Below are 25326 nucleotides of genomic sequence, written 5' to 3'. Positions count from 1 at the left end.
AATGATTTCAACATATAAAAAACTTTTGACTTCCAGTGCTGAAGTTAGTAGCCTACAATTAGGAAAAACTTAAAACATAAGAACACACAAACACATTATAACACTATCTAGACCTAGTCCTAGCTTATAAGATCCTTTGAGTGACTTTGGTTCAGGTCATGTTATGATATGAAAAAAGGAATCTAGCCTGAGAGCATATTTCTGTCCTGTCCTTTGGAGCAGGACATGTAATGTCCATGGCCTTTTCATTGCAAAAGTCCTGATCTTTTCAAAAATATATATTTGCCAGGTTGTGTCCAGTCTGGGGGATGCTTTCACATATCTGGGAGGAAGGACGTCAACATTGGTTCCATCTGAGTGAAGCTCCTTGGCCACAACAACACCAGGCTCCAGACAATTGAAGCTGTAAAGGAGGAAGGCAGACAAAAATAGACTACATTATTAAAACCTTGCATACCAGAAATAACATTCATTGACCCCCAAGTTCAAGCAATAAGCTCGAAATACAAAATACCTGAAGTGTTGCTTGTTCACCCTTGAAAAGGGGCGATAGTGAGAACACTATCGCCCCCTTACCTTTCTTTAAGAAAAGTAAAATTAGTGCTGTGTTCACATCTCTCCCAAACGAACCTTTGTGAACGGCTGTATTAATTATTTAGAGCAATAGTGGACCTAATTGATTCCAACATTTTAAATAGACCTAAGGAGGAATTCCATCCCATCCAGGTGATTTTCCTTTATTCATGCTATCCAAAGCCCTTTTGAGTTTGAGAGAGTTTTAATTGTGATTTATTCAACCCAGATGCAAATGCAGTTGCATTATTTTTAATAAAACCTTTGGTGTCCCATAGAATCCGGGGCTCTTCGACATAATTTTTATTGATCATTATGAATTTCAATTTGATCGCAAAATGTAGGGTTTTGTATTAATGAAACGTTGAAACGCCATCTTGTGGCTCTTTTAGGAGATTCTGACATTTGAAGTTGTCAGTAGTAAGCGTGGTGGTCAGACAAGCTCATATGTCAAATTTCTATTTTCTTGGTTAAAGAAAATAGAGTTGTAGATAATAGTATGAAATCGATTTGTGAGGATGATTTATGCCTGTTTGAGTAGAAAGTGTACTCTTTTGCTTTAGGATTATGTGCTCGCTAGGCATCAATGAGGTTGTAATCAAAGAGTATATGCTGGAGAGCCTTGGTTGCCTGTGGATTGTAGATTTGTCCTGCATGTCCAAAATGACATTCATGTCTTTCCAAATAACCAGATGGAATTCAGTTAATTCTAACAGTATGCTGCTCAGAGAATCAAAAAACGTAGCATCATATAAATTTGGAGCGTACACATTAATAAAGGTAATTTTCTTTCCATTATGGATACATTTAAGGAAAATGATTCTGCCTTCTTGGTCTTCACCTTTATCCAGATGGTGATTTTGAGATTCTTATGTATCATTATGATTACATCTTTAGTTTTGTTTGGGGCTGATGAAAAAGCAGCCAGTTTCTACAAATGGTTCTCTATTCTATGCGAGTCCTTTTGGAGTAGGGTTGTTTCTTGGAGCATTGCTATATCAACATGGTTTCTTGCTAGGATATCAAGACAGCTGGAACATTTTATAGGAGAGTTTAGGCCTTTCAAATTCCAAGGAAGAATAGCAAGCATTACCGTTAAAAAAATTATAATAATACAAAACAAATATTATTTATTACGTAATTGTTATCTTTACTGTTAATAAGCCCATGGATGTAAAACAAAAAGAAGGACCCACAGGGAAACCCAACCAAAGGTCGTTCCCCACCCAGAAAAACCAGCTTAATTCATTATCCTCATTATTATTATTATTATTATTATTATTATTATTAGCAATATGGTCTAAATGACATTAAACATAATGTACGCCCAAGTGGCGCAGTGGTCTAAAGCTGTGCCACTAGACATCCTGGTTAGAGTCCTGGCTCTGTCGCAGCCGGCCGCAACCGGGAGACCCATGGGGCCGCGCACAATTGGCCCAGCGTCGTCCAGGGTAGGGGAGGGTTTGGCCGGCAGGGATGTTGTCCCATCGCGCACTAGCAACTCCTTTGGCGGGCCGGGCGCAGTGCACGCTGACTCGGTCACATTGGTGCGGCTGGCTTCCGGGTTAAGCAGGCACTGTGTCAAGAAGCAGTGCGGCTCGGTTGGGTTGTGTTTCGGAGGACGCACGACTCTCAACCTTCGCCTCTCCCGTGTCCATACGGGAGTTGCAGCGATGGGACAAGACTGTAACTACTAATTGGATACCACAAAATTGGGGAGAAAAAGGGGGTAAAATACAACAACAACAAAAAATATACATTATGTACGCTACATTTTAAATAAGCATGTATGTGCTCTATACTATGTGAAAATAAATACAAAAAGAGGTTATGTGCAAGAAATGCATTCTATAATATTCACAGTAATTAATCACAATAATGAATCATGAGCTGTAGGCCAAGTCCTCCCTGGGAGGTAAATTCAGCAGTAGTGTAAACAGAAGGAGACAGCCATCAACAGGAAGACAAAAAATAATTGTGTGGTAGCCCATATGGGACTGGTCGTCTATCCTAAACAGTTTAGCCCATATGGATTCAATGCGCTGTAGCTCAACAAAGAAGCAACCCCAGTCTGTATGACACTTCAATATATTGTTCATTAGTTGGCGTGGAGTCATCATTGTCTAAATTAGTGGTCACCAACCGGTGGATCGAGATGGCATTTTGAATCTGAAGGTAGAACTCCACCTACCCGGCAGGCCCAGAGAGCAAATCAAGTGTACCTATAGGCCTACTGCTGGCCATTCAGATAGCTCAGGTCACTGTGTCTGCACAGTTTCCTCCAGCCATAGAAAAAAAGAAACCTTGAAAGCACAGCAAAGTTGATACTGTGATATTTCTAAACTTTTAAAACCATGACTATAGAGAGACAACGAATACAGCAAAGAAGCTGCTGTTTTTATGAGTATGTTAATGTTTGTTGTTATTCAGCACTGTCAACACTTTGTTCAACACTTTGTTCAACACTTTTTTATAAGCCATAAAATACACGTTCTCCCTACTTCCCCTCACGATAAGCTTGCGTTATTATTTGCAGCTTGTGTCTTTTTTATATATCAAGGAATATTTCACTTTCTCTGGTCATAGGAGTAACAACATGCATTGGTGCGTGAGTCTGAAATAATGCAGTGCAACTTGAGTTGTCATCATCAGCTGGAAGACTGTGTCCCCTTTTCTCAGCGGAGGGAGGGAGAGTGGAGGGACTGTGAGAGGCAGCCTCACGGCTGCTTCCTCCCTCCCCTCAGACTGACCATCAGATGCAGGCCCATCAGTCCAGTAAAAAAAAACTAATTATTATGCTGACTCAGTCGTGCGTCACAAGTAAAACAACAAATGATCTATTACCAGTGTGATCATATACAGTTGAAGTCGGAAGTTTACATACACTTAGGTTGGAGTCATTAAAACTTGTTTTTCAACCACTCCACACATTTCTTGTTAACAAACTATAGTTTTGGCAAGTTGGTTAGGACATCTACTTTGTGCATGACACAAGTAATTTTTCCAACAATTGTTTACAGACAGATTATTTCACTTATAGTTCACTGTATCACAATTCCAGTGGATCAGAAGTTTACATACACTAAGTTGACTGTGCCTTTAAACAGCTTAGAAAATTCCAGAAAATGATGTCATGGCTTTAGAAGCTTCTGATAGGCTAATTGACATCATTTGAGTCAATTGGAGGTGTACCTCAAATCAAATCAAAATCAAATCAAATTTTATTGGTCACATGCGCCGAATACAACAGGTGCAGACATTACAGTGAAATGCTTACTTACAGCCCTTAACTAACAGTGCATTTATTTTAAACAAAAAAGTAAGAATAAAACAACAACAAAAAAAGTGTTGAGAAAAAAAGAGCAGAAGTAAAATAAAGTGACAGTAGGGAGGCTATATATACAGTAAAATAAAGTGACAGTAGGGAGGCTATATATACAGGGGGTACCGTTGCATAGTCAATGTGCGGAGGCACCGGCTAGTTGAGGTAGTTGAGGTAATATGTACATGTGGGTAGAGTTAAAGTGACTATGCATAAATACTTAACAGAGTAGCAGCAGCGTAAAAAGGATGGGGTGGGGGGGCAGTGCAAATAGTCCGGGTAGCCATGATTAGCTGTTCAGAGTCTTATGGCTTGGGGTAGAAGCTGTTGAGAAGTCTTTTGGACCTAGACTTGGCACTCCGGTACCGCTTGCCGTGCGGTAGCAGAGAGAACAGTCTATGACTAGGGTGGCTGGAGTCTTTGACAATTTTGAGGGCCTTCCTCTGACACCGCCTGGTATAGAGGTCCTGGATGGCAGGGAGCTTTGCCCCAGTGATGTACTGGGCCGTACGCACTACCCTCTGTAGTGCCTTGCGGTCAGAGGCCAAGCAGTTGCCATACCAGGCGGTGATGCAACCAGTCAGGATGCTCTCGATGGTGCAGCTGTAGAATTTTTTGAGGATCTGAGGACCCATGCCAAATCTTTTTAGTCTCCTGAGGGGGAATAGGCTTTGTCGTGCCCTCTTCACGACTGTCTTGGTGTGTTTGGACCATGATAGTTCGTTGGTGATGTGGACACCAAGGAACTTGAAGCTCTCAACCTGTTCCACTACAGCCCCGTCGATGAGAATGGGGGCGTGCTCAGTCCTCTTTTTTTTCCTGTAGTCCACAATCATCTCCTTTGTCTTGGTCACGTTGAGGGAGAGGTTGTTGTCCTGGCACCACACGGCCAGATCTCTGACCTCCTCCCTATAGGCTGTCTCATCGTTGTCGGTGATCAGGCCTACCACTGTTGTGTCGTCGGCAAACTTAATGATGGTGTTGGAGTCGTGCCTGGCCATGCAGTCATGGGTGAACAGAGAGTACAGGAGGGGACTGAGCACGCACCCCTGAGGGGCCCCCGTGTTGAGGATCACCTGTTACCTGTGGATGTATTTCAAGGCCTACCTTCAACCTCAGTGCTGAAGGTACCGCGTTCATCTGTACAAACAATAGTACGCAAGTATAAACACCATGGGACCACGCAGCCGTCATACAGCTCAGGAAGGAGACCCATTCTGTCTCCTAGAGATGAATGTACTTTGGTGCGAAAAGTGCAAATCAATCCCAGAACAACAGCAAAGGACCTTGTGAAGATGCTGGAGGAAACAGGTACAAAAGTATCTATATCCACAGTAAAACGAGTCCTATATCGACATAACCTGAAAGGCCGCTCAGCAAGGAAGAAGCTACTGCTCCAAAACCACCATAAAAAAGCCAGACTACGGTTTGCAACTGCACATGGGGACAAAGATCGTACTTTTTGAAGAAATGTCCGCTGGTCTGATGAAACAAAAATAGAACTGTTTGGCCATAATGACCATCGTTATGTTTTGAGGAAAAAAGGGGGCTTGCAAGCCGAAGAACACCATCCCAACCGTGAAGCACGGGGGTGGCAGCATCATGGTGTGGGGTGCTTTGCTGCAGGAGGGACTGGTGCACTTCACAAAATAGATGGCATCATGAGGAAGGAAAATTATGTGGATATATTGAAGCAAACATCTCAAGACATCAGTCAGGAAGTTAAAGCTTGGTTGCAAATGGGTCTTCCAAATGGACAATGACCCCAAGCATACTTCCAAATTTGTGGCAAAATGGCTTAAGGACAACAAAGTCAAGGTATAAAAGTGGCCATCACAAAGCCCTGACTTCAATCCTATAGAAAATCTGTGGTCAGAACTGAAAAAGTGTGTGCGAGCAAGGAGGCCTACAAACCTGACTCAGTTACACCAGCTCTGTCAGGAGGAATGGGCCAAAATTCACCCAACTTATTGTGGGAAGCTTGTGGAAGGCTACCCGATAAGTTTGACCCAAGTTAAACAATTTAAAGACCATGCTACCGAATACTAATTGAGTGTATGTAAACTTCTGACCCATTGGGAATGTGATGAAAGAAATAAAAGCTGAAATAAATCATTCTCTCTACTATTATTCTGACATTTCACATTCTTAAAATAAAGTGATGATCCTAACTGACCAGAGACAGGGAATTTTTACTAGGATTAAATGTCAGGAATTGTGAAAAACTGAGTTTAAATGTATTTGGCTAAGGTGTATGTGAACTTCCGACTTCAACTGTATACAAACCATATACACACTCACTTGCACACTACATTGACACTCCCACACAAAACCCACACACATTCACATACACTACATACTCACACACACACAGACACGTAGACCGCTGCTGCTGCTCTGTTCTTTATTTTACTCTTATCTATCCTGATGCCTAGTCACTTTACCCTGCCTTCATGTGCATATCTACCTCAAATACCTTGTGCCTCTACACATTGATCTGGTACTTGTACTCCCTTTATATAGCTCCATTCTTGTGTATGTTATTTTATTCCTCTTGTGTTACTATTTTATTTTTAAACTTTACATTGTTGCAAGGGCTCGTTAGCAAGCATTTCACGGTAAAGTCTACACCAGTTGTATTCGGCGCATGTGACAAATAAGATTTTATTTAATAATAACTAAGCCCAATTTTCAGCAATAATAATAGTGTTAATTTTACCCAATTGAGAGGGTTTCCTCATCATTGTCTTATGCTGAGGGCAGCATCACAGCCATAGGCTAGGCTGTATGATTGTGCATGGATAGCATACCATAATGTTGAGCCAGTCAAATTGGGGTTCAGCCTAGATCTGTCGGCTCGTCCCCTGTGTGTTGTGCTTGATGTGCTTCTCGAGGAAGTCTTGAGTCTCCTTGGCAGTGGAAAACGTGTGTTCACCCCAACCCGAGCACTCCGTTCTGCCACCTCTGGTCTCTTGGTACTCCCACCCCTGCAGGAGGGCAGCTCCCGCTCAGCCCAGTCCACGGTCTTCTCTGTCCTGGCACCCCAACAGCAGAGTCTTTGCCCATCTTCTGAAAACATCTGAAACCCTACCTCTTCAAAGAGTATCTTAAATAATCCCACAGCACCCCTGCTTCACCACTTTTTTTTAGGAAAAATTATCTTATGATACACTATGTGGTTGTCCCACCTAGCTATCTGAAGATGAATGCACTAACTGTAAGTCGCTCTATATAATAGCGTCTGCTAAATGACTCAAATGTAAATGTTGTATTCTGGAAGGTCAAGATGATTTTTGTCGGGTGGATGAAGCCGCATCTCAGGTTTAGCTTGCGTAGCTGGGATCTCACCTCATTGCACAGAACTGGGTAGATGCTGATCCTCTTCTCTGCATAGGTCAGAACCCCCGATTCCGCTGCGAGACTAACAATTTGCCGTTTGACTTTAAAACTGTGGATTCGTAGAATCATATAACGAGATCCATTATGGAGAGGACCCTTGGGGTGCGCAATGTTTATCAATACCATGGGACCCAGCTTCTCCTGCCCAAACAGTTCATAGAAAAGATTGCTCATGAAGGAAGTTTGGTTGCCTGATTCCAAGCCAGTTTCAAGTCCTGTGACCCGCACATTGAATTTATGGGAATAATTTTCGAGTGATTCTGTTTTATTTTTGAGGAGATTGATTTCCCCTTCTAGCTTAGTACGTGCTGTTTCCAAGTCATGGAGTCGCCTCTCTGTCACATTGGCCGCTGTCTCCAAACGTTCCACTTTAGTTGAGTAGGTATCCACTTTAGAAGTGAGCAGTGCAAGAGATTCATTTATCAGTTTTAATTGGAAGTTGAGGGTAGAGGTAGTTTCCTCATGAACATCCAGATTGTCATACTTTCATACCGACCTTGTGCCTTTCGGGAATATGTGGTAAAATTGGCACTGAACACAAGGGGCGCTATTTTCAAACCCCACTGAGCCTCTGTGGTCTAAAGGTTAGCAATGCTAACAAGTACATGTAAAATCCCATAATGGATGCTAGCTAAATGCTAACAAGCGCATTGCAAACATTTTATACAGTCTCTGACATAAACTATTTGCAGGACAGACATCCCAGCTTATAAAGTTATACAAGTAACTCAAAAATGCTACACAGTTTGCTCCATGGACAAAGCAAATATTAGACCACAAGGCTCTTTTTCAAAAAGAAAAATAATGTGACAGATGAAATGAGAAACGCAATCTGCTTTATCTCCTAAAGTATTGTGCCCATAGGGCGGCGCACAATTGGCCCAGCGTCGTCCGGGTTTGGCCTGTGTAGGCCATCATTGTAAATAAGAATTTGTTCTTAACTGACTTGCCTAGTTAAATAAAGGTTTAAATTCAAAAAGTAGCTACAAATATTCAAATGTATTAAAAAACTTAAATTAAATTGTTTCAACGGTATTGAAAAACCACCTGTGGCTATGCCCAAACCTCACACACACACACACACACACACACACACACACACACACACACACACACACACACACACACACACACACACACACACACACACACACACACGTACGTACTGCAAATTAAAGCAATATCCATAGTTATATGACTAAGGTGCATAAAGATGGAGGAATTCAGATATGACGCCATTGTTTGAGATCTACCCACAGGGATTTTAAACTACCGTGGTTCAATGTGCCAATCTACTGTTTCATTTTTTCAAATTGCCGCCGTCTTAGAGCTAGAATTGGGATCAAGTTGACCAAAAATAGTAATGGAGAGCACTGTTTAATACGGCGTACATAGCAAATGAAGCATTTGTGTTAAGGACATGGGGAATGCCATCTTTATGCATGTCCGCCATTGGTTCAGAGTTCCCAATGATTACTGGAATATCAAGCATTTTGAGGCAATTAAAGCTACAATATGTAACTTTTTGGGCAACCCGACCAAATTCACATAGAAATATGAGTTATAGATATTTCATTCCTGTTGAAAGCAAGTCTAAGAAGCGGTAGATCTGTTCTATGTGTGCTATTTCTATGCTCCCTGTTCTGAAGTTTTGTTTTTGCATATTTCACTTTCGGTTTTGTAAACCAATTTCAAACAGCTGAATATACAATGTTTTTTGTTATGGAAAATATATTTCACAGCGGTTTAGATGGTACAATGATTATCTACACAGTAATGTACTCCTGAGTGGCGCAGTGGTCTAAGGCACTGCATCGCTGTGCTAACTGTGCCACTAGAGATCCTGGTTCGAATCCAGGTTCTGTCGCAGCGGCCGCGACCGGGAGACTCATGGGCGGCGACTGGTGGCCCAGCGTCGTCCAGGGTAGGGGGAGGGAATGGCCGGCAGGATTGTAGCTCAGTTGATAGAGCATGGCGTTTGCAACGCCAGGGTTGTGGGTTCAATTCCCATGGGGGGCCAGTATAAAAAAAAAAATGTATTCACTAACTGTAAGTCGCTCTGGATAAGAGCGTCTGCTAAATGACTAAAATGTAAATGTAAATGTAATGTAAATGTACACAATGACTGCTTGTTTTGTCACAAACTGAAATTAGGCGAACTATTAGAATTTTAGCAACCGGGAAATGGTGGAGGGAGCTGCAGGGAGCTGTTTTTGGACTAGCTACAGTCAGCATTGCGAGCCACCTTGATCTTGCGTGTTTACATGAATGGTTCGCTGCAGGGATGCTGATATCTATGCAGCGAACCAAACATGCAAGCTTACGAGATCATGGTGTCTTGCGAGGCTAAGCAACAGTATGCTCCATGTGTCAAGGCTGCAGAGAGAGCATTAGCAGAGAGAGAAACACATTTTAGATGGGAGCATTTTAAACAAACTTTCAGCCACTTTTATTGCACTTTTTTTTGTGGTTGTACTTCGCTCCTGAATTGATAAGCAGATAGTAGGAGAGTTGATCATGTATTCTGTGTGTGTGTGAGCGAGCTTCACTTTTGTATTTTGTATTTATTATGGATTCCCATCTCCCCATCTTATTTTATTTTTATTTTATATATTTTTTACCTTTATTTAACCAGGTAAGCCAGTTGAGAACAAGTTCTCATTTACAACTGCGACCTGGCCAAGATAAAGCAAAGCAGTGCGATAAAAACAACAACAACACAGAGTTACATATGGGGTAAACAAAACATACAGTCAATAACACAATATAAAATCTATATACAGTGTGTGCAAATGTAGTAAGTAATGGAGGTAAGGCAATAAATAGGCCATAGTGCAAAATAATTACAATTTAGTATTAACACTGGAGTGATAGATGTGCAAAAGATGATGTGCAAATAGAGATACTGTGGTGCAAAATAAATAACAATATGGGGATGAGATAGTTGGGTGGGCTAATTTCAGATGGGCTGTGTACAGGTGCAGTGATCGATAAGGTGCTCTGACAACTGATGCTTAAAGTTAGTGAGGGAGATAAGAGTCCCCAGCTTCAGAGATTTTTGCAATTCCTTCCAGTCATTGGCAGCAGAGAACTGGAAGGAATGGCGGCCAAATGAGGTGTTGGCTTTTATTTTTAATTTTTTAATTTTTTCATACTGGCCCCCCGTGGGAAACGAACCCACATCCCTGCCGGCCAAACCCTCCCCTACCTTGGACATCGCTGGACCAATTGTGCACCGCTCATGGGTCTCCATGTAATCGCCGGCTGCGACAGAGCCTGGACTCGAACCAGGATCTCTAGTGGTACAGCTAGCACTGCGCCACTCGGGAGTCCTATAGATGACCTGGAGCCAGTGGGTTTGGCAACGAATATGTAGTGAGGGCCAGCCAACTAGAGCGTACAGGTCACAATGGTGGGTAGTATATGGGGCTTTGCTGACAAAACGGATGGCACTGTGATAGACTACATCCAATTTGCTGAGTAGAGTGTTGGAGGCTATTTTGTAAATGACATCGCCGAAGTCAAGGATCGGTACGATAGTCAGTTTTACGAGGGCATGTTTGGCAGCATGAGTGAAGGAGGCTTTATTGCGAAATCTTAGCTACTGTTGTATCAATATGTTTTGACCATGACAGTTTACAATCCAGGGTTACTCCAAGCAGTTTAGTCACCTCAACTTGCTCAATCTCCACATTATTTATTACAAGATTTAATTGAGGTTTCAAATCAAATCAAATCAAATTGTATTGGCCACATGCGCCGAATACAACAGGTGCAGACATTACAGTGAAATGCTTACTTACAGCCCTTAACAAACAGTGCATTTATTTTTAACCAAAAAGTAAAAATAAAACAACAACAAAAAAAGTGTTGAGGAAAAAAAAGAGCAGAAGTAAAATAAAATAACAGTAGGGAGGCTATATATACAGGGGGGTACCAGTGCAGTGTCAATGTGCGGGGGCACCGGCTAGTTGAGGTAGTTGAAGTAATATGTACATGTGGGTAGAGTTAAAGTGACTATGCATAAATAATTAACAGAGTAGCAGCAGCGTAAAAGGATGGGGTGGGGGGGCAGTGCAAATAGTCTGGGTAACCATGATTAGCTGTTCAGGAGTCTTAAGGCTTGGGGGTAGAAGCTGTTGAGAAGTCTTTTGGACCTAGACTTGGCACTCCGGTACCGCTTGCCGTGCGGTAGCAGAGAGAACAGTCTATGACTAGGGTGGCTGGAGTCTTTGACAATTTTGAGGGCCTTCCTCTGACACCGCCTGGTATATAGGTCCTGGATGGCAGGAAGCTTGGCCCCAGTGATGTACTGGGCCGTACGCACTACCCTCTGTAGTGCCTTGCGGTCAGAGGCCAAGCAGTTGCCATACCAGGCGGTGATGCAACCAGTCAGGATGCTCTCGATGGTGCAGCTGTAGACTTTTTTGAGGATCTGAGGACCCATGCCAAATCTTTTCAGTCTCCTGAGGGGGAATAGGCTTTGTCGTGCACTCTTCACGACTGTCTTGGTGTGTTTGGACCATGATAGTTCGTTGGTGATTTGGACACCAAGGAACTTGAAGCTCTCAACCTGTTCCACTACAGCCCCGTCGATGAGAATGGGGGCGGCAAACTTAATGATGGTGTTGGAGTCGTGCCTGGCCATGCAGTCATGGGTGAACAGGGAGTACAGGAGGGGACTGAGAACGCACCCCTGAGGGGCCCTTGTGTTGAGGATCAGTGTGGCAGATGTGTTGTTACCTACCCTTACCACCTGGGGGCGGCCCGTCAGGAAGTCCAGGATCCAGTTGCAGAGGGAGGTGTTTAGTCCCAGGATCCTTAGCTTAGTGATGAGCTTTGAGGGCACTATGGTGTTGAATGCTGAGCTGTAGTCAATGAATAGCATTCTCACATAGTTGTTCCTCTTGTCCAGGTGGGAAAGGGCAGTGTGGAGTGCCATAGAGATTGCATCTGTGGATCTGTTGGGGCGGTATGCAAATTGGAGTGGGTCTAGGGTTTCTGGGATAATGCTGTTGATGTGAGCCATGACCACCCTTTCAAAGCACTTCATGGCTACAGACGTCAGTGCTACGGGTCGGTAGTCATTTAGGCAGGTTATCTTAGAGTCCTTGGGCACGGGGACTATGGTGGTCTGCTTGAAACATGTTGGTATTACAGACTCAGTCAGGGACATGTTGAAAATGTCAGTGAAGACACTTGCCAGTTGGTCAGCACATGCTCGGAGTACACGTCCTGGTAATCCGTCTGGCCCTGCGGCCTTGTGAATGTTGACCTGCTTAAAAAGTCTTACTCACATTGGCTACGGAGAGCGTGATCACATAGTCATCCGGAACAGCTGGTGCTCTCATGCATGCTTCAGTGTTGCTTGCCTCGCGGCGAGCATAGAAGTGGTTTAGCCTGCGTCTGGTAGGCTTGTGTCACTGGGCAGCTCGCGGCTGTGCTTCCCTTTGTAGTCTGTAATAGTTTTCAAGCCCTGCCACATCAGAGAGCGTCAGAGTCAGTGTAGATACGATTCAATCTTAGTCCTGTATTGACTCTTTGCCTGTTTGATGGTTCGTCGGAGGGCATAGCGGGATTTCTTATAGCGTCGGGTTAGAGTCCCGCTCCTTGAAAGCGGCAGCTCTACCCTTTAGCTCAGTGCGGATGTTTCCTGTAATCCATGGCTTCTGGTTGGGGTATGTACGTACGGTCACTGTGGGGACGACATCCTCGATGCACTTATTGATGAAGCCAGTGACTGATGTGGTGTACTCCTCAATGCTATCTGAAGAATCCCGGAACATGTTCCAGTCTGTGCTAGCAAAACAGTCCTGTAGCTTAGCATCTGCGTCATCTGACCACATTTTTATTAACCGAGTCACTGGTGCTTCCTGCTTTAGTTTTTGCTTATAAGCAGGAATCAGGAGGATAGAGTTATGGTCAGATTTGCCAAATGGAGGGCGAGGGAGAGCTTTGTATGCGTCTCTGTGTGTGGAGTAAAGGTGGTATAGAGTTTTTCTTCCTCTGGTTGCACATTTAACATGCTGGTAGAAATTAGGTAGAACAGAATTAAGTTTCCCTGCATTAAAGTCCCCGGCCACTAGGAGCGCTGCATCTGGATGAGCGTTTTCCTGTTGATTTATGGCCTTATACAGCTCATTCAGTGCAATCTAAATGCCAGCATTGGTTTGTGGTGGTAAATAGACAGCTATGAAAAATATAGATGAAAACTCTCTTGGTAAATAGTGTGGTCTACAGCTTATCATAAGATACTCTACCTCAGGCGAGCAAAACCTCGAGACTTCCTTAGTATTTGATTTTGTGCACCAGCTGTTGTTTACAAATATACACAGACCGCCACCCCTTGTCTTACCGGAGTCAGACGTTCTATCCTGCCGATGTAGCGTATAGCCTGCTAGCTGTATGTTATCCATGTCGTCGTTCAGCCACGACTCGGTGAAACATAAGATATTACAGTTTTTTATGTCCCGTTGGTAGGATAACCGTAATCTTAGGTCATCCAATTTGTTCTCCAATGATTGAAGATTGGCTAATAGGTTTGATGGGAGCGGCAGTTTACTCGCTCGCCGTCGGATCCTTACAAGGCACCCAGACCGCCTCGTTGAAGAAAAAATCTTCGTCCAATACGAGGTGAGTAATCGCTGTCCTGATATCCAGAAGCTATTTTTGGTTATAAGAGACGATGGCAGAAACATTATGTACAAAATAAATTACAAATAACGCGGAAAAACACACATAATAGTACAATTGGTTAGAGGGCTGTACTACGATGCAGCCATCTTCTCCGGCGCTGTTAATCAATAGTTAATAGTTAATGATTTGATGGAGACTTTAAAGCTATGGCGAACCTAAAGCATTTCAAAACACTCCTCTGGTGGGCAGATACAGTGGGGAGAACAAGTATTTGATACACTGCCTATTTTGCAGGTGTTCCTCCTTACAAAGCATGTAGAGGTCTATAATTTTTATCATAGGTACACTTCAACTGTGAGAGACGGAATCTAAAACAAAAATCCAGAAAATCACATTGTATGATTTTTAAGTAATTCATTTGCATTTTATTGCATGACATAAGTATTTGATACATCAGAAAAGCAGAACTTAAAATTTGGTACAGAAACCTTTGTTTGCAATTACAGAGATCATACGTTTCCTGTAGGTCTTGACCAGGTTTGCACACACTGCAGCAGGGATTTTGGCCCACTCCTCCATACAGACCTTCTCCAGATCCTTCAGGTTTCGGGGCTGTCGCTGGGCAATACGGACTTTCAGCTCCCCTCCAAAGATTTTCTATTGGGTTCAGGTCTGGAGACTGGCTAGGCCACTCCAGGACCTTGAGATGCTTCTTCGGAGCCACTCCTTAGTTGCCCTGGCTGTGTGTTTCGGGTCGTTGTCATGCTGGAAGACCCAGCCACGACCCATCTTCAATGCTCTTACTGAGGGAAGGAGGTTGTTGGCCAAGATCTTGCGATACATGGCCCCATCCATCCTCCCCTCAATACGGTGCAGTCGTCCTGTCCCCTTTGCAGAAAAGCATCCCCAAAGAATGATGTTTCCCACCTCCATGCTTCACGGTTGGGATGGTGTTCTTGGGGTTGTACTCATCCTTCTTCTTCCTCCAAACACGGCGTGTGGAGTTTAGACCAAAAAGCTCTATTTTTGTCTCATCAGACCACATGACCTTATCCCATTCCTCCTCTGGATCATCCAGATGGTCATTGGCAAACTTCAGACGGGCCTGGACATGCGCTGGCTTGAGCAGGGGGACCTTGCGTGCGCTGCAGGATTTTAATCCATGACGGCGTAGTTTGTTACTAATGGTTTTCTTTGAGACTGTGGTCCCAGCTCTCTTCAGGTCATTGACCAGGTCCTGCCGTGTAGTTCTGAGCTGATCTCTCACCTTCCTCATGATCATTGATGCCCCACGAGGTGAGATCTTGCATGGAGCCCCAGACCGAGGGTGATTGACCGTCATCTTGAACTTCTTCAATTTTCTAATAATTGCGCCAACAGTTGTTGCCTTCTCACCAAGCTGCTTGCCTATTGTCCTGTAGCCCATCCCAGCCTTGTGCAGGTCTACAATTTTATCCCTGATGTCCTTACACAGCTCTCTGGTCTTGGCCATTGTGGAGCGGTTGGAGTCTGTTTGATTGAGTGTGTGGACAGGTGTCTTTTATACAGGTAACGAGTTCAAACAGGTGCAGTTAATACAGGTAATGAGTGGAGAACAGGAGGGCTTCTTAAAGAAAAACTAACAGGTCTGTGAGAGCCGGAATTCTTACTGGTTGGTAGGTGATCAAATAATTATGTCATGCAATAAAATGCAAATTAATTACTTAAAAATCATACAATGTGATTTTCTGGATTTTTGTTTTAGATTCCGTCTCTCACAGTTGAAGTGTACATATGATACAAATTACAGACCCCTACATGCTTTGTAAGTAGGAAAACCTGCAAAATTGGCAGTGTATCAAATACTTGTTCTCCCCACTGTATATGCTGATTCTGTAGCAACGGGACACACACACACACATACCTACCATACATCACACTCCAACACACACCCTCCTTCACACACACACCTTTTTTCATGATGCACCATGAATGATGTGTGCAGTTTGGGGCATTTTCAGGCTACTCATGCTGTGTCAACCCTGAGTCTTGGCTTTTGGTTGTAGCAGTCCCTCCCCTCTCCACCAGCTGCTGGGGCTGCAGGCCTGACTTTGGTGCCTCCTTTCTGGGTTGCTGGATGTCCACTCACTGTCTCTGGCAGTGGTGCCCCACCCCAGGGCCAACCACATTGCATGGCTGCCTCTGTCCCTGCCTGTCCCTCCACACTCTCCACCAGCTCCATCAAAAGGCCCACAGTGACAGACTGGTGGGGAGTGCAGCAGCGGGTAGCTGACTCCATCAATATTCAATTTTTTGCTTTTCAAATTCTAAGGCATTTTTAGACAGTTCCAGTAGAAAGAATACAGACTCTATCCTGCTCTTTCCTCTCTCCACTGTACTCCACTCCTGTCCTCTTCTGCATCCTTTCATACTGTAAAGTCTAAGATCCACAGCAGTGAGAACCATGCCAACTCCTTCTTTCCCTCCCTACTCTTCCCCTTCCCTCCCTCTCTCTCCACCAGTGACGGAGGTCGATTCATCACCTTCCTTAAGCCGTCCGCCCGCCCACCTGACTTTAAAGCTCAGTTAGCTGCCTGGCAGAAGCCATTGTTCTTGATTTCTGCCTTTGTCTATATGACTCCACTCTGCCGGTACCTGAGAGAGCCTTTGAAGGGCCGAGACGAGGGAAATCACCTCTGCGTCCTTGAACAGAAGTGGTTTGGTTAATTTTCCCTCGCTTCCTCTCTTTTGTTGAGTGTCCCAGTCCCTAAGATGAGGTAGCAGCAGCTCTGATGACATGATTAGGGTAAATAATCACACTGTAACAGGTGGCCTGCATCAGCTCATTTGGCATTATTAGTTTAAGAGCATGGGAGGAATAACAAATTAACTTTTTTTCCCCCCGTTTTGAATTTTCATCTATTTCAACACTACCAATAGTGTTTTGGGTTTTGTCTCTTTGAGCGGGAATCCCACTCCTGATGTCTTGTGTTTGGAATATGGTGGTGAGATTTTTGTGATGAAATATGGTCAACAGCCTTAGCCTGACATATTTGTATGGAAGTTGCCCTCCCTTAAACGTTTCACTCCTTCTCCTAACATATTTATGCAGCCTTTTAGAAGGCGTGTTTCCGAACTCGCTTCCATTGCCCCCGGCTTGTTTTTAGTGGCTTTCCACTCAGGACGTTGTAAAGTGCTTTGCGTCACTTGTTAAAAGCACTGATCGATTACAACTAAATGTATCGACAATTTCCTCTAAAACCATCTGAAATGCTTCCTATGAGGTTTTTCTCAGCCTCTCCGGCAGCTTGCTGCACTACTTTATCCTGCTCTATCAGCAGCATGTTGGGATGAGGGTCAAAGAGCACTTTCAGTAGCTGAATTGCTAGAGTTATTTTTTCAGTTATCTATCCATGACAGGTTGCTTTTCACCGCTAAGCAATGGACTGATATGGGCAATGGAGATCTTCAACTGATATGAATTGATAAACGGCTACCTTTTGCCGGCTGTGCTGTTCACTAGCAGACAAGGCAATCTGCACACTGGGAAAGATATAACGTAACGTCACATACCGAAATATAATAAAGTAGCCTAGCAAGAGATAAAGGCTGCATACCATGGTTAATCTCCGCAGCGCTCTAACCCACTGACGACCGTGTGTACCTAGGGTCTGGGTAGAGTGTGAGTGTTAGAGGCCCGTGAGTCTCTGTATGTGTGTTTGCACTGTGGCCTACATGTGCGTGTGAGCCCAGAGCTGGAGGTTAAGCTTCATACACCACCACTGACACTTATCATGCAACTCTTTCCATGTGTTAGTAAACCCTGAAGGTACTTTTGACTTGGTGGAATACAGCTATGACTGGAAGTTACTTCTTCTTAGCAGGTTAGGAGAACTTACGCAGCAGGTTAGGAGAATTAGGTTAAGGTTAGGAAAAGGGTTATGGTTAGCTAAAATGCTCTCCTTACCCGCTACGAAAAGCTACTTCCGGTCTTAGCTGAACTCTATCTAGTCACAATCCCCTGAAGGCACCCACTCTAGTCCATCATCTCTTTTCTCGCCTTCCACCCATCCATACAGTGCAGTACACACAAACATGCCATGTCATGCGTGTTATGCCCTCATGCATAAGCCATTTGATGGTAAATTATCCCATGTTTTCCGTTTCTATATTGATGAGCCTCATCAGCATGTCGTTGTGCGTTTGCATGTACTTGAGAGATGGAGAAGGCAGTATAAAGAGGAAAACGATGATGCCATGGCAGTATCATTAACAGGATGTTACACACAGATAGAGAGAATATATAACGTATGAAATCATACCTCAGAGGAAGTTTACATACACCTTAGCCAAATACATTTAAACTCAGTTTTTCATAATTGCTGACATTTAATCCTAGTAAAAATTCCCTGTCTCTGGTCAGTTAGGATCATCACTTTATTTTAAGAATGTGAAATGTCAGAATAATAGTAGAGAGAATGATTTATTTCAGCTTTTATTTCTTTCATCACATTCCCAGCGGGTCAGAGGTTTACATACACTCAATTAGTATTTGGCAGCATTGCCTTTAAATTGTTTAACTTGGGTCAAATGTTTCGGGTCGCCTTCCACAAGCTTCCCACAATAAGTTGGGTGAATTTTGGCCCATTCCTCCTGACAGAGCTGGTGTAACTGAGTCAGGTTTGTAGGCCTCCTTGCTCGCACACGCTTTTTCAGTTCTGCCCACACATTTTCTATAGGATTGAGGTCAGGGCTTTGTGATGGCCACTCCAATACCTTGACTTTGTTGTCCTTAAGCCATTTCGCCACAACTTTGGAAGTATGCTTGCGGTCATTGTCCATTTGGAAGACCCATTTGCGACCAAGCTTTAACTTCCTGACTGATGTCTTGAGATGTTGCTCCAATATATCCACATAATTTTCCTTCCTCATGATGCAATCTATTTTGTGAAGTGCACCTGTCCCTCCTGCAGCAAAGCACCCCCACAGCATGATGCTGTCACCCCCGTGCTTCACGGTTGGGATGGTGTTCTTCGGCTTACAAGCGTTTCCCTTTTTCCTCCAAACATAACGATGGTCATTATGGCCAAACAGTTCAATTTTTGTTTCATCAAACCAGAGGACATTTCTCCAAAAAGTACGATCTTTGTCCCCATGTGCAGTTGCAAACCGTAGTCTGGCTTTTTTATGGCGGTTTTGGAGCAGTGGCTTCTTCCTTGCTGAGCGGCCTTTCAGGTTATGTCGATATAGGACTCGTTTTACTGTGGAATTGTTACTTTGTACCTCTTTCCTCCAGCATCTTCACAAGGTCCTTTGCTGTTGTTCTGGGATTGATTTGCACTTTTCGCATCAAAGTACGTTCATATCTAGGAGACAGAACGCGTCTCCTTCCTGAGCGGTATGACGGCTGCGTGGTCCCATGGTGTTTATACTTGCGTACTATTGTTTGTACAGATGAACGTGGTACCTTCAGGCGTTTGGAAATTGCTCCCAAGGATGAACCAGACTTGTGGAGGTCTACAACTTTTTTCTGAGGTCTTGGCTGATTTCTTTTAATTTCCCCATGATGTCAAGCAAAGAGGCACTGAGTTTGAAGGTAGGCCTTGAAATACATCCACAGGTACACCTCCAATTGACTCAAATGATGTCAATTAGCCTATCAGAAGCTTCTAAAGCCATGACATCATTTTCTGTAATTTTCTAAGCTGTTTAAAGGCACAGTTAACTTTGCGTATGTGAACTTCTGACCCACTGGAATTTTGATACAGTGAATTATAAGTGAAATAATCTGTCTGTAAACAATTACTTGTGTCATGCAAAAAGTAGATGTCCTAACCGACTTGCCAAAACTATACTTTGTTAAAAAGACATTTGTGGAGTGGTTGAAAAACTAGTTTTAATGACTCCAACCTAAGTATATGTAAACTTCTGACTTCAACTGTATAGCAGAAGGCTTATTCGAAATGACGGCATCCATGCGTGTAGAGATGATAGTCATGTGTTTACCAACAAAGTCAGATGAGAAATTAAACGTATTGATGCTTAAAACGAAATTGTACTGTATTAAATATAAACATCTCTGTTTCGGTTCATACGCATAAGGGAAAACATTTATTGAAAGTGAGGCACAGTTTCTTTGAATCCACACACTGTTGGTAGAAGTAGAGCATATATTAAAACATCCTTATTGTAAGAAAAATAATATCTTATATTTCTATTTCTGCCCAGGACCCACATTTCATCCTCTTTCTCCCCTATCAAAGAGGCTCATCTTCAGGGAGGCAGTTTCCTTAGCCAGGCTAATGGTCCCCTGAGCTCTCATTCCACAGAGGGCCACGGCTGAATAGCTCTCTGCCACACTTCCTTAATAGAACTGTAAAATATTGAAAAATGTCCATTAGTGACAACTTTTGCTCTCCTCTACCTATCTACCTTATTTATCTCTCTCCCTCCTCCCTCTCTCTCTCTCTCCCTTCACCCACTCACACTCACACTCACACACACATACACACACTTCTATCACTCTCTTCCCTTGTTCTCTCCTCAGTCTGCCTTTCTCTCTCTCCCTGAGAAACCTAGGTAGTAGAGGCGTAAACAGTCAGCTGCATAGGCAGCCTTGTCAGACCTGTTGCCCACCAATCATGACATCATACATAAAATATGAAGTGGGATTATGAGTTTATCCTCATGTAGGGAGAAGCGAGAGGAAACGGCCCACATATTGTTTTCTTGTTTTTCTCTCTAACGGCTAGCCTGATGTCCAGACTCTTCCTATCATATACCTACTAGCGAGCTAGTGATGACTATTCGCTAACATACAACATGGTCTCTGATCTGGTGCTCAGGCTAGTCCCTTTCCTCCTCTGTCTCTACTGAGCTGGTATGGTCCAGACTTAGGGACTGTATTCAGAAAAGGAGACATGAGGCATGTGTTCTCCCCACACTTAATGGGCCTTGTGGAAGTGGCTGTCCCCTGGTCCCTCCACCACTGCTATGATTAAAACCCTCCATCAGTGTCCTATGGTGAACGGTGCACAGAGCGGACAGAGCATTCCAATGAGGGCCATGACGACAGAAGGAGAGAGGCTGAGGAGTGGTCGGCCCTCTGTTGTGTGAAATGGCTTTCCCTTACCATTCAGCCTGCAACCAACCCTCACTTGGATCTATTTTTGATGGTTAACTTTTAAACCCAATCCCAAACAAAGCTTTGAAAATAGCATGGTGACATCACTTAGCCTAAGCACAAAATACTTTTCTATTAAATAAAAAAAGTACGGCCTTTCTAAGTTCCAAATCATTTTCACTTCACTAATTGATGAGCTTTAAATAGCCTAGGTATTGTGTCTGGTGCGTTCTAATTTCTCTTTCTCAGAACAACCCCAAGCACTTTGTTCTTAAAATAACTGTATTCTCTCCTCTCTGTCTGTCTCTCTGTCTGTCTCTCTGTCTGTCTCTCTGTCTCTGTGTGTGTGTAGCGTGACTCTTCTTCAGATGGCCAGGGCTCAGCGGCGGGGGAGGCAGATGGTGTCGGCGTAGGTAACTGTCCCTCTGACAAACAGCTGAAGGAGGGCAAGCCAATTAAAGGTAAGGCCTGATGAAGACACAGCATTTAGAGGCGACCTTGACACAGTCCTAGGGGTCACCGCCTGCCCACTTTGATAATTAAACTGTCTGAGGATGCTCCTCCTGTTGTTTCTTTAGTTGTTTCTTCCTGCTTAATTGTTTGTTTGGTGAGTGGGAATGCTGAGGCCCTTCTTGATGAGTAGACAGTGGAGGTGGTTGGGGTGGTACGCTTATGTTTTGCGGAGTGCATATGTGTATGTGTGGTTTCATTTGGAACTGTCAGCCAGAAAATGGACTTCATGATTAGGTGGCTGCAAGCTGCTCAAAAGCGGGCTGACTGAGGCTCATGTCTTTGGCCCATGGTAATGACGGTTAACCCCCAGGTCAATGATACTCTGTCTGCCTGCCTGGGGAAGGTTAATGGTTTATCGTAAAATGAGTGACTGCCACTGGCACATTGTCATCTTAAACGATCTCAAGCTTTAACCAAACACCCCTTCCTCTCTCTCCCACCTCCACCTTTCTTCCCAGCGCCCTTTGCGCCGATCTGCTTCGCCATCAAGGCCAAAGAGAACGACATGCTGCCGCTGGAGAAAAACCGTGTACGGCTGGACGACGACTCAGATGATGACCCGGACAAGTTGCTGGGGGAGGAGTGTCTGGAGGCCCTGCTGGAGGGGGCGGAGATTGTGGTCAGAGAGGTCCCTGTGACCCCCGAGGAGAAGAGACCCACTCTCACCCTGGAGGAGCTGGAGGCTAAACAAGGTAGCTAGCTACTGCTGCTCTCACTGGCTGCACTTCATATATTAAAGAACGTCGTATTTTACTTTACCTTAAAGCGTTTTTGGAATGCCCCTAAATGGCCATGTGGCTCAGTTGGAATGCCACTTGCAACGTCAGGGTCTTGGTTTCAATTCCCACTGGGTCCACCATACCAGAAAATGTATAAAACCACTACTGGAAATCACTTTGTATACAAATGTCTGTTAATTATATAATTGAAAAGTTCATTGACACTCCCAAAATATATAGGCCCTTGTCAATTCTTGGTAAATATCTCCTCAGTCAGTGTGAATGACCTGTACTAGTCTGTCTGTCTGCTGTGTTGCCATCTCTCAGTAGGAAATAAATCCAGTAATTTTTTAAGGACAGTGGAAGTTACTAAAAATGCTTCTTTCTTGTTAAAACGAACACGTTTCAGCCCGAAGGCTACTGCATTTTTATCATCTCTCACTGTCCTCCGAGAGTTGCAGAATTTCCTCTTCACTTCAGCTTGCTCCTCTATTCATGCGCCTGACAGACAGCATCTTAAATGACATAGAGATGGCCCTGTCCAGGTCAGACTGGAGGTCTGCCTTTGCAGGAAGTCAGACTAGCTGCAATGGCGGGAGAATGGAATGGGGAGGAGGAGGCACAGCAGTAAATATGTTGAACATAACTGGTAGAGAGTGAGAAGGAGAGAGAGAGGAAATGATGGCTTTTTAAAGGAGTGCTTCCAGGAAGGGAGTCAGGAGAGACTGGATGCAGTAAACCACAGTTGTATTTCTCTCTTAACTCCCCCATAATGGAGATATATGTGCACACAATCCCAGTGTGTGTTGGTGCAATCATAAAGGCAGGTCTGACTCACGGGACCCATTCATAATGTTTAGCGTGCATTCAGCCTGGTCTCTCCACACACACACACACACACACACACACTGGCACCAAATGTTCTGGTATTTAGGCCTAGTTTTAGGGGCTGGTTCAGCCTGACAATGCGCGCACACACACACACACACACACACACACACACGGCCCCAGCGGAGGGAAAGCGGAACATCTGTGTGATTATCTCAAAGGAGACGCAGGGTAAAGAACGGGCCTGGCAAGTGAAATGAATTGCTGTGTGGCAGGGAGGCTGTCACTCAAAGTGCCTAACTCCATAAGGGTATTGATCATAGACAGAGAAACCTAATCTGTATTGATGGACTGTAAAGGATCACACAGGCTGCCTGTGATTACCGATGCTGGGATTCAGCAGACAACAGACGCTCCCTGTGTGCGTGTGCTTGTCTTTGTCTGTCTATGCTTTTGTGTCCAAATGAACCTTAACACTAGAACAGCTGTGCCTTGAGGGACCCCCCCTTCAAGCTAATGAGCGGCCATTCTGACAGCAACATTAGAACAGTGTAATTAATACATTTCATGTACAGTGAGGGAAAAAAGTGTTTGATCCACTGCTGAGTTTGTACATTTGCCCACTGACAAAAAATTATAAGTCTATAATTTTAATGGTAGGTTTATTTGAACAGTGAGAGACAGAATAACAACAAAAAAATAAATGTTATAAATTGATTTGCATTTTAATGAGGGAAATAAGTATTTGACCCCCTCTCAATCAGAAAGATTTCTGGCTCCCAGGTGTATTTTATACAGGTAACGAGCTGAGATTAGGAGCACACTCTTAAAGGGAGTGCTCCTAATCTCAGCTTGTTACCTGTATAAAAGACACCTGTTCTCAAAAGCAATCAATCAATCAGATTCCAAACTCTCCACCATGGCCAAGACCAAAGAGCTCTCCAAGGATGTCAGGGACAAGATTGTAGACCTACACAAGGCTGGAATGGGCTACAAGACCATCGCCAAGCAGCTTGGTGAGTAGGTGACAACAGTCGGTGCGATTATTCGCAAATTGAAGAAACACAGAAGACCTGTCAATCTCCCTCGGCCTGGGGCTCCATGCAAGATCTCACCTTGTGGAGTTGCAATGATCATGAGAACGGTGAAGAATCAGCCCAGAACTACACGGGAGGATCTTGTCAATGATCTCAAGGCAGCTGGGACCATAGTCACCAAGAAAACAATTGGTAACACACTACACCGTGAAGGACTGAAATCCCGAAAAAGCCTGCAAGGTCCCCCTGCTCAAGAAAGCACATATACATGCCCGTCTGAAGTTTGCCAATGAACATCTGAATGATTCAGAGGAGAACTGGGTGAAAGTGTTGTGGTCAGATGAGACCAAAATAGAGCTCTTTGGCATCAACTCAACTCGCTGTGTTTGGAGGAGGAGGAATGCTGCCTATGACCCCAAGAACAACATCCACACCGTCAAACATGGAGGTGGAAACATTATGCTTTGGGGTTGTTTTTCTGCTAAGGGGACAGGACAACTTCACCGCATCAAAGGGACGATGGACGGGGCCATGTACCGTCAAATCTTGGGTGAAAACCTCCTTCCCTCAGCCAGGGCATTGAAAATGGGTCGTATATGTGTATTCCAGCATGACAATGACCCAAAACACACGGCCAAGGCAACAAAGGAGTGGCTCAAGAAGTAGCACATTAAGGTCCTGGAGTGGCCTAGCCAGTTTCCAGATCTTAATCCCATAGAAAATCTGTGGAGGGAGCTGAAGGTTCGAGTTGCCAAACGTCAGCCTCGAAACCTTAATGACTTGGAGAAGATCTGCAAAGAGGAGTGGGACAAAATCCCTCCTGAGATGTGTGCAAACCTGGTGGCCAACTACAAGAAACGTCTAACCTCTGTGATTGCCAACAAGGGTTTTGCCACCAAGTACTAAGTCATGTTTTGCAGAGGGGTCAAATACTTATTTCCCTCATTAAAATGCCAATCAATTTATAACATTTTTGAATTTTTTTTGTTGTTATTCTGTCTCTCACTGTTCAAATAAACCTACCATTAAAATTATAGACTGATAATTTCTTTGTCAGTGGGCAAACGTACAAAATCAGCAGGGGTTCAAATACTTTTTTCCCTCACTGTATGCTATCGCAAAAATAATAATTTGGTTGTGTTTATAAAGGTCTAAGGCAACATTAGAATACCATTTTATTTTATTTCAAATAACACA

General features: G+C 43.9%; 1 protein-coding gene across 3 annotated transcripts in view; it reads left to right on the top strand.

The window, feature by feature from the left end:
• The window catches only part of LOC121541621 (splicing factor, suppressor of white-apricot homolog), a 132648-nt gene that overhangs the window by 69417 nt on the left and 37905 nt on the right, over positions 1-25326 (top strand). For all 3 annotated transcript variants that reach the window (XM_041850780.2, XM_041850779.2, XM_041850781.2), the window contains exons 11-12: positions 21385-21493; positions 22004-22237. In XM_041850780.2, coding sequence (XP_041706714.2) covers positions 21385-21493; positions 22004-22237 — 343 coding nt within the window. The remainder of the gene's footprint in view (positions 1-21384; positions 21494-22003; positions 22238-25326) is intronic.

The sequence above is a fragment of the Coregonus clupeaformis genome, chromosome 27 (assembly GCF_020615455.1).
Source record: "Coregonus clupeaformis isolate EN_2021a chromosome 27, ASM2061545v1, whole genome shotgun sequence".
In the NCBI taxonomy this organism is placed as follows: domain Eukaryota; kingdom Metazoa; phylum Chordata; class Actinopteri; order Salmoniformes; family Salmonidae; genus Coregonus; species Coregonus clupeaformis.
This window is presented reverse-complemented; position numbering and strand designations above follow the sequence as displayed.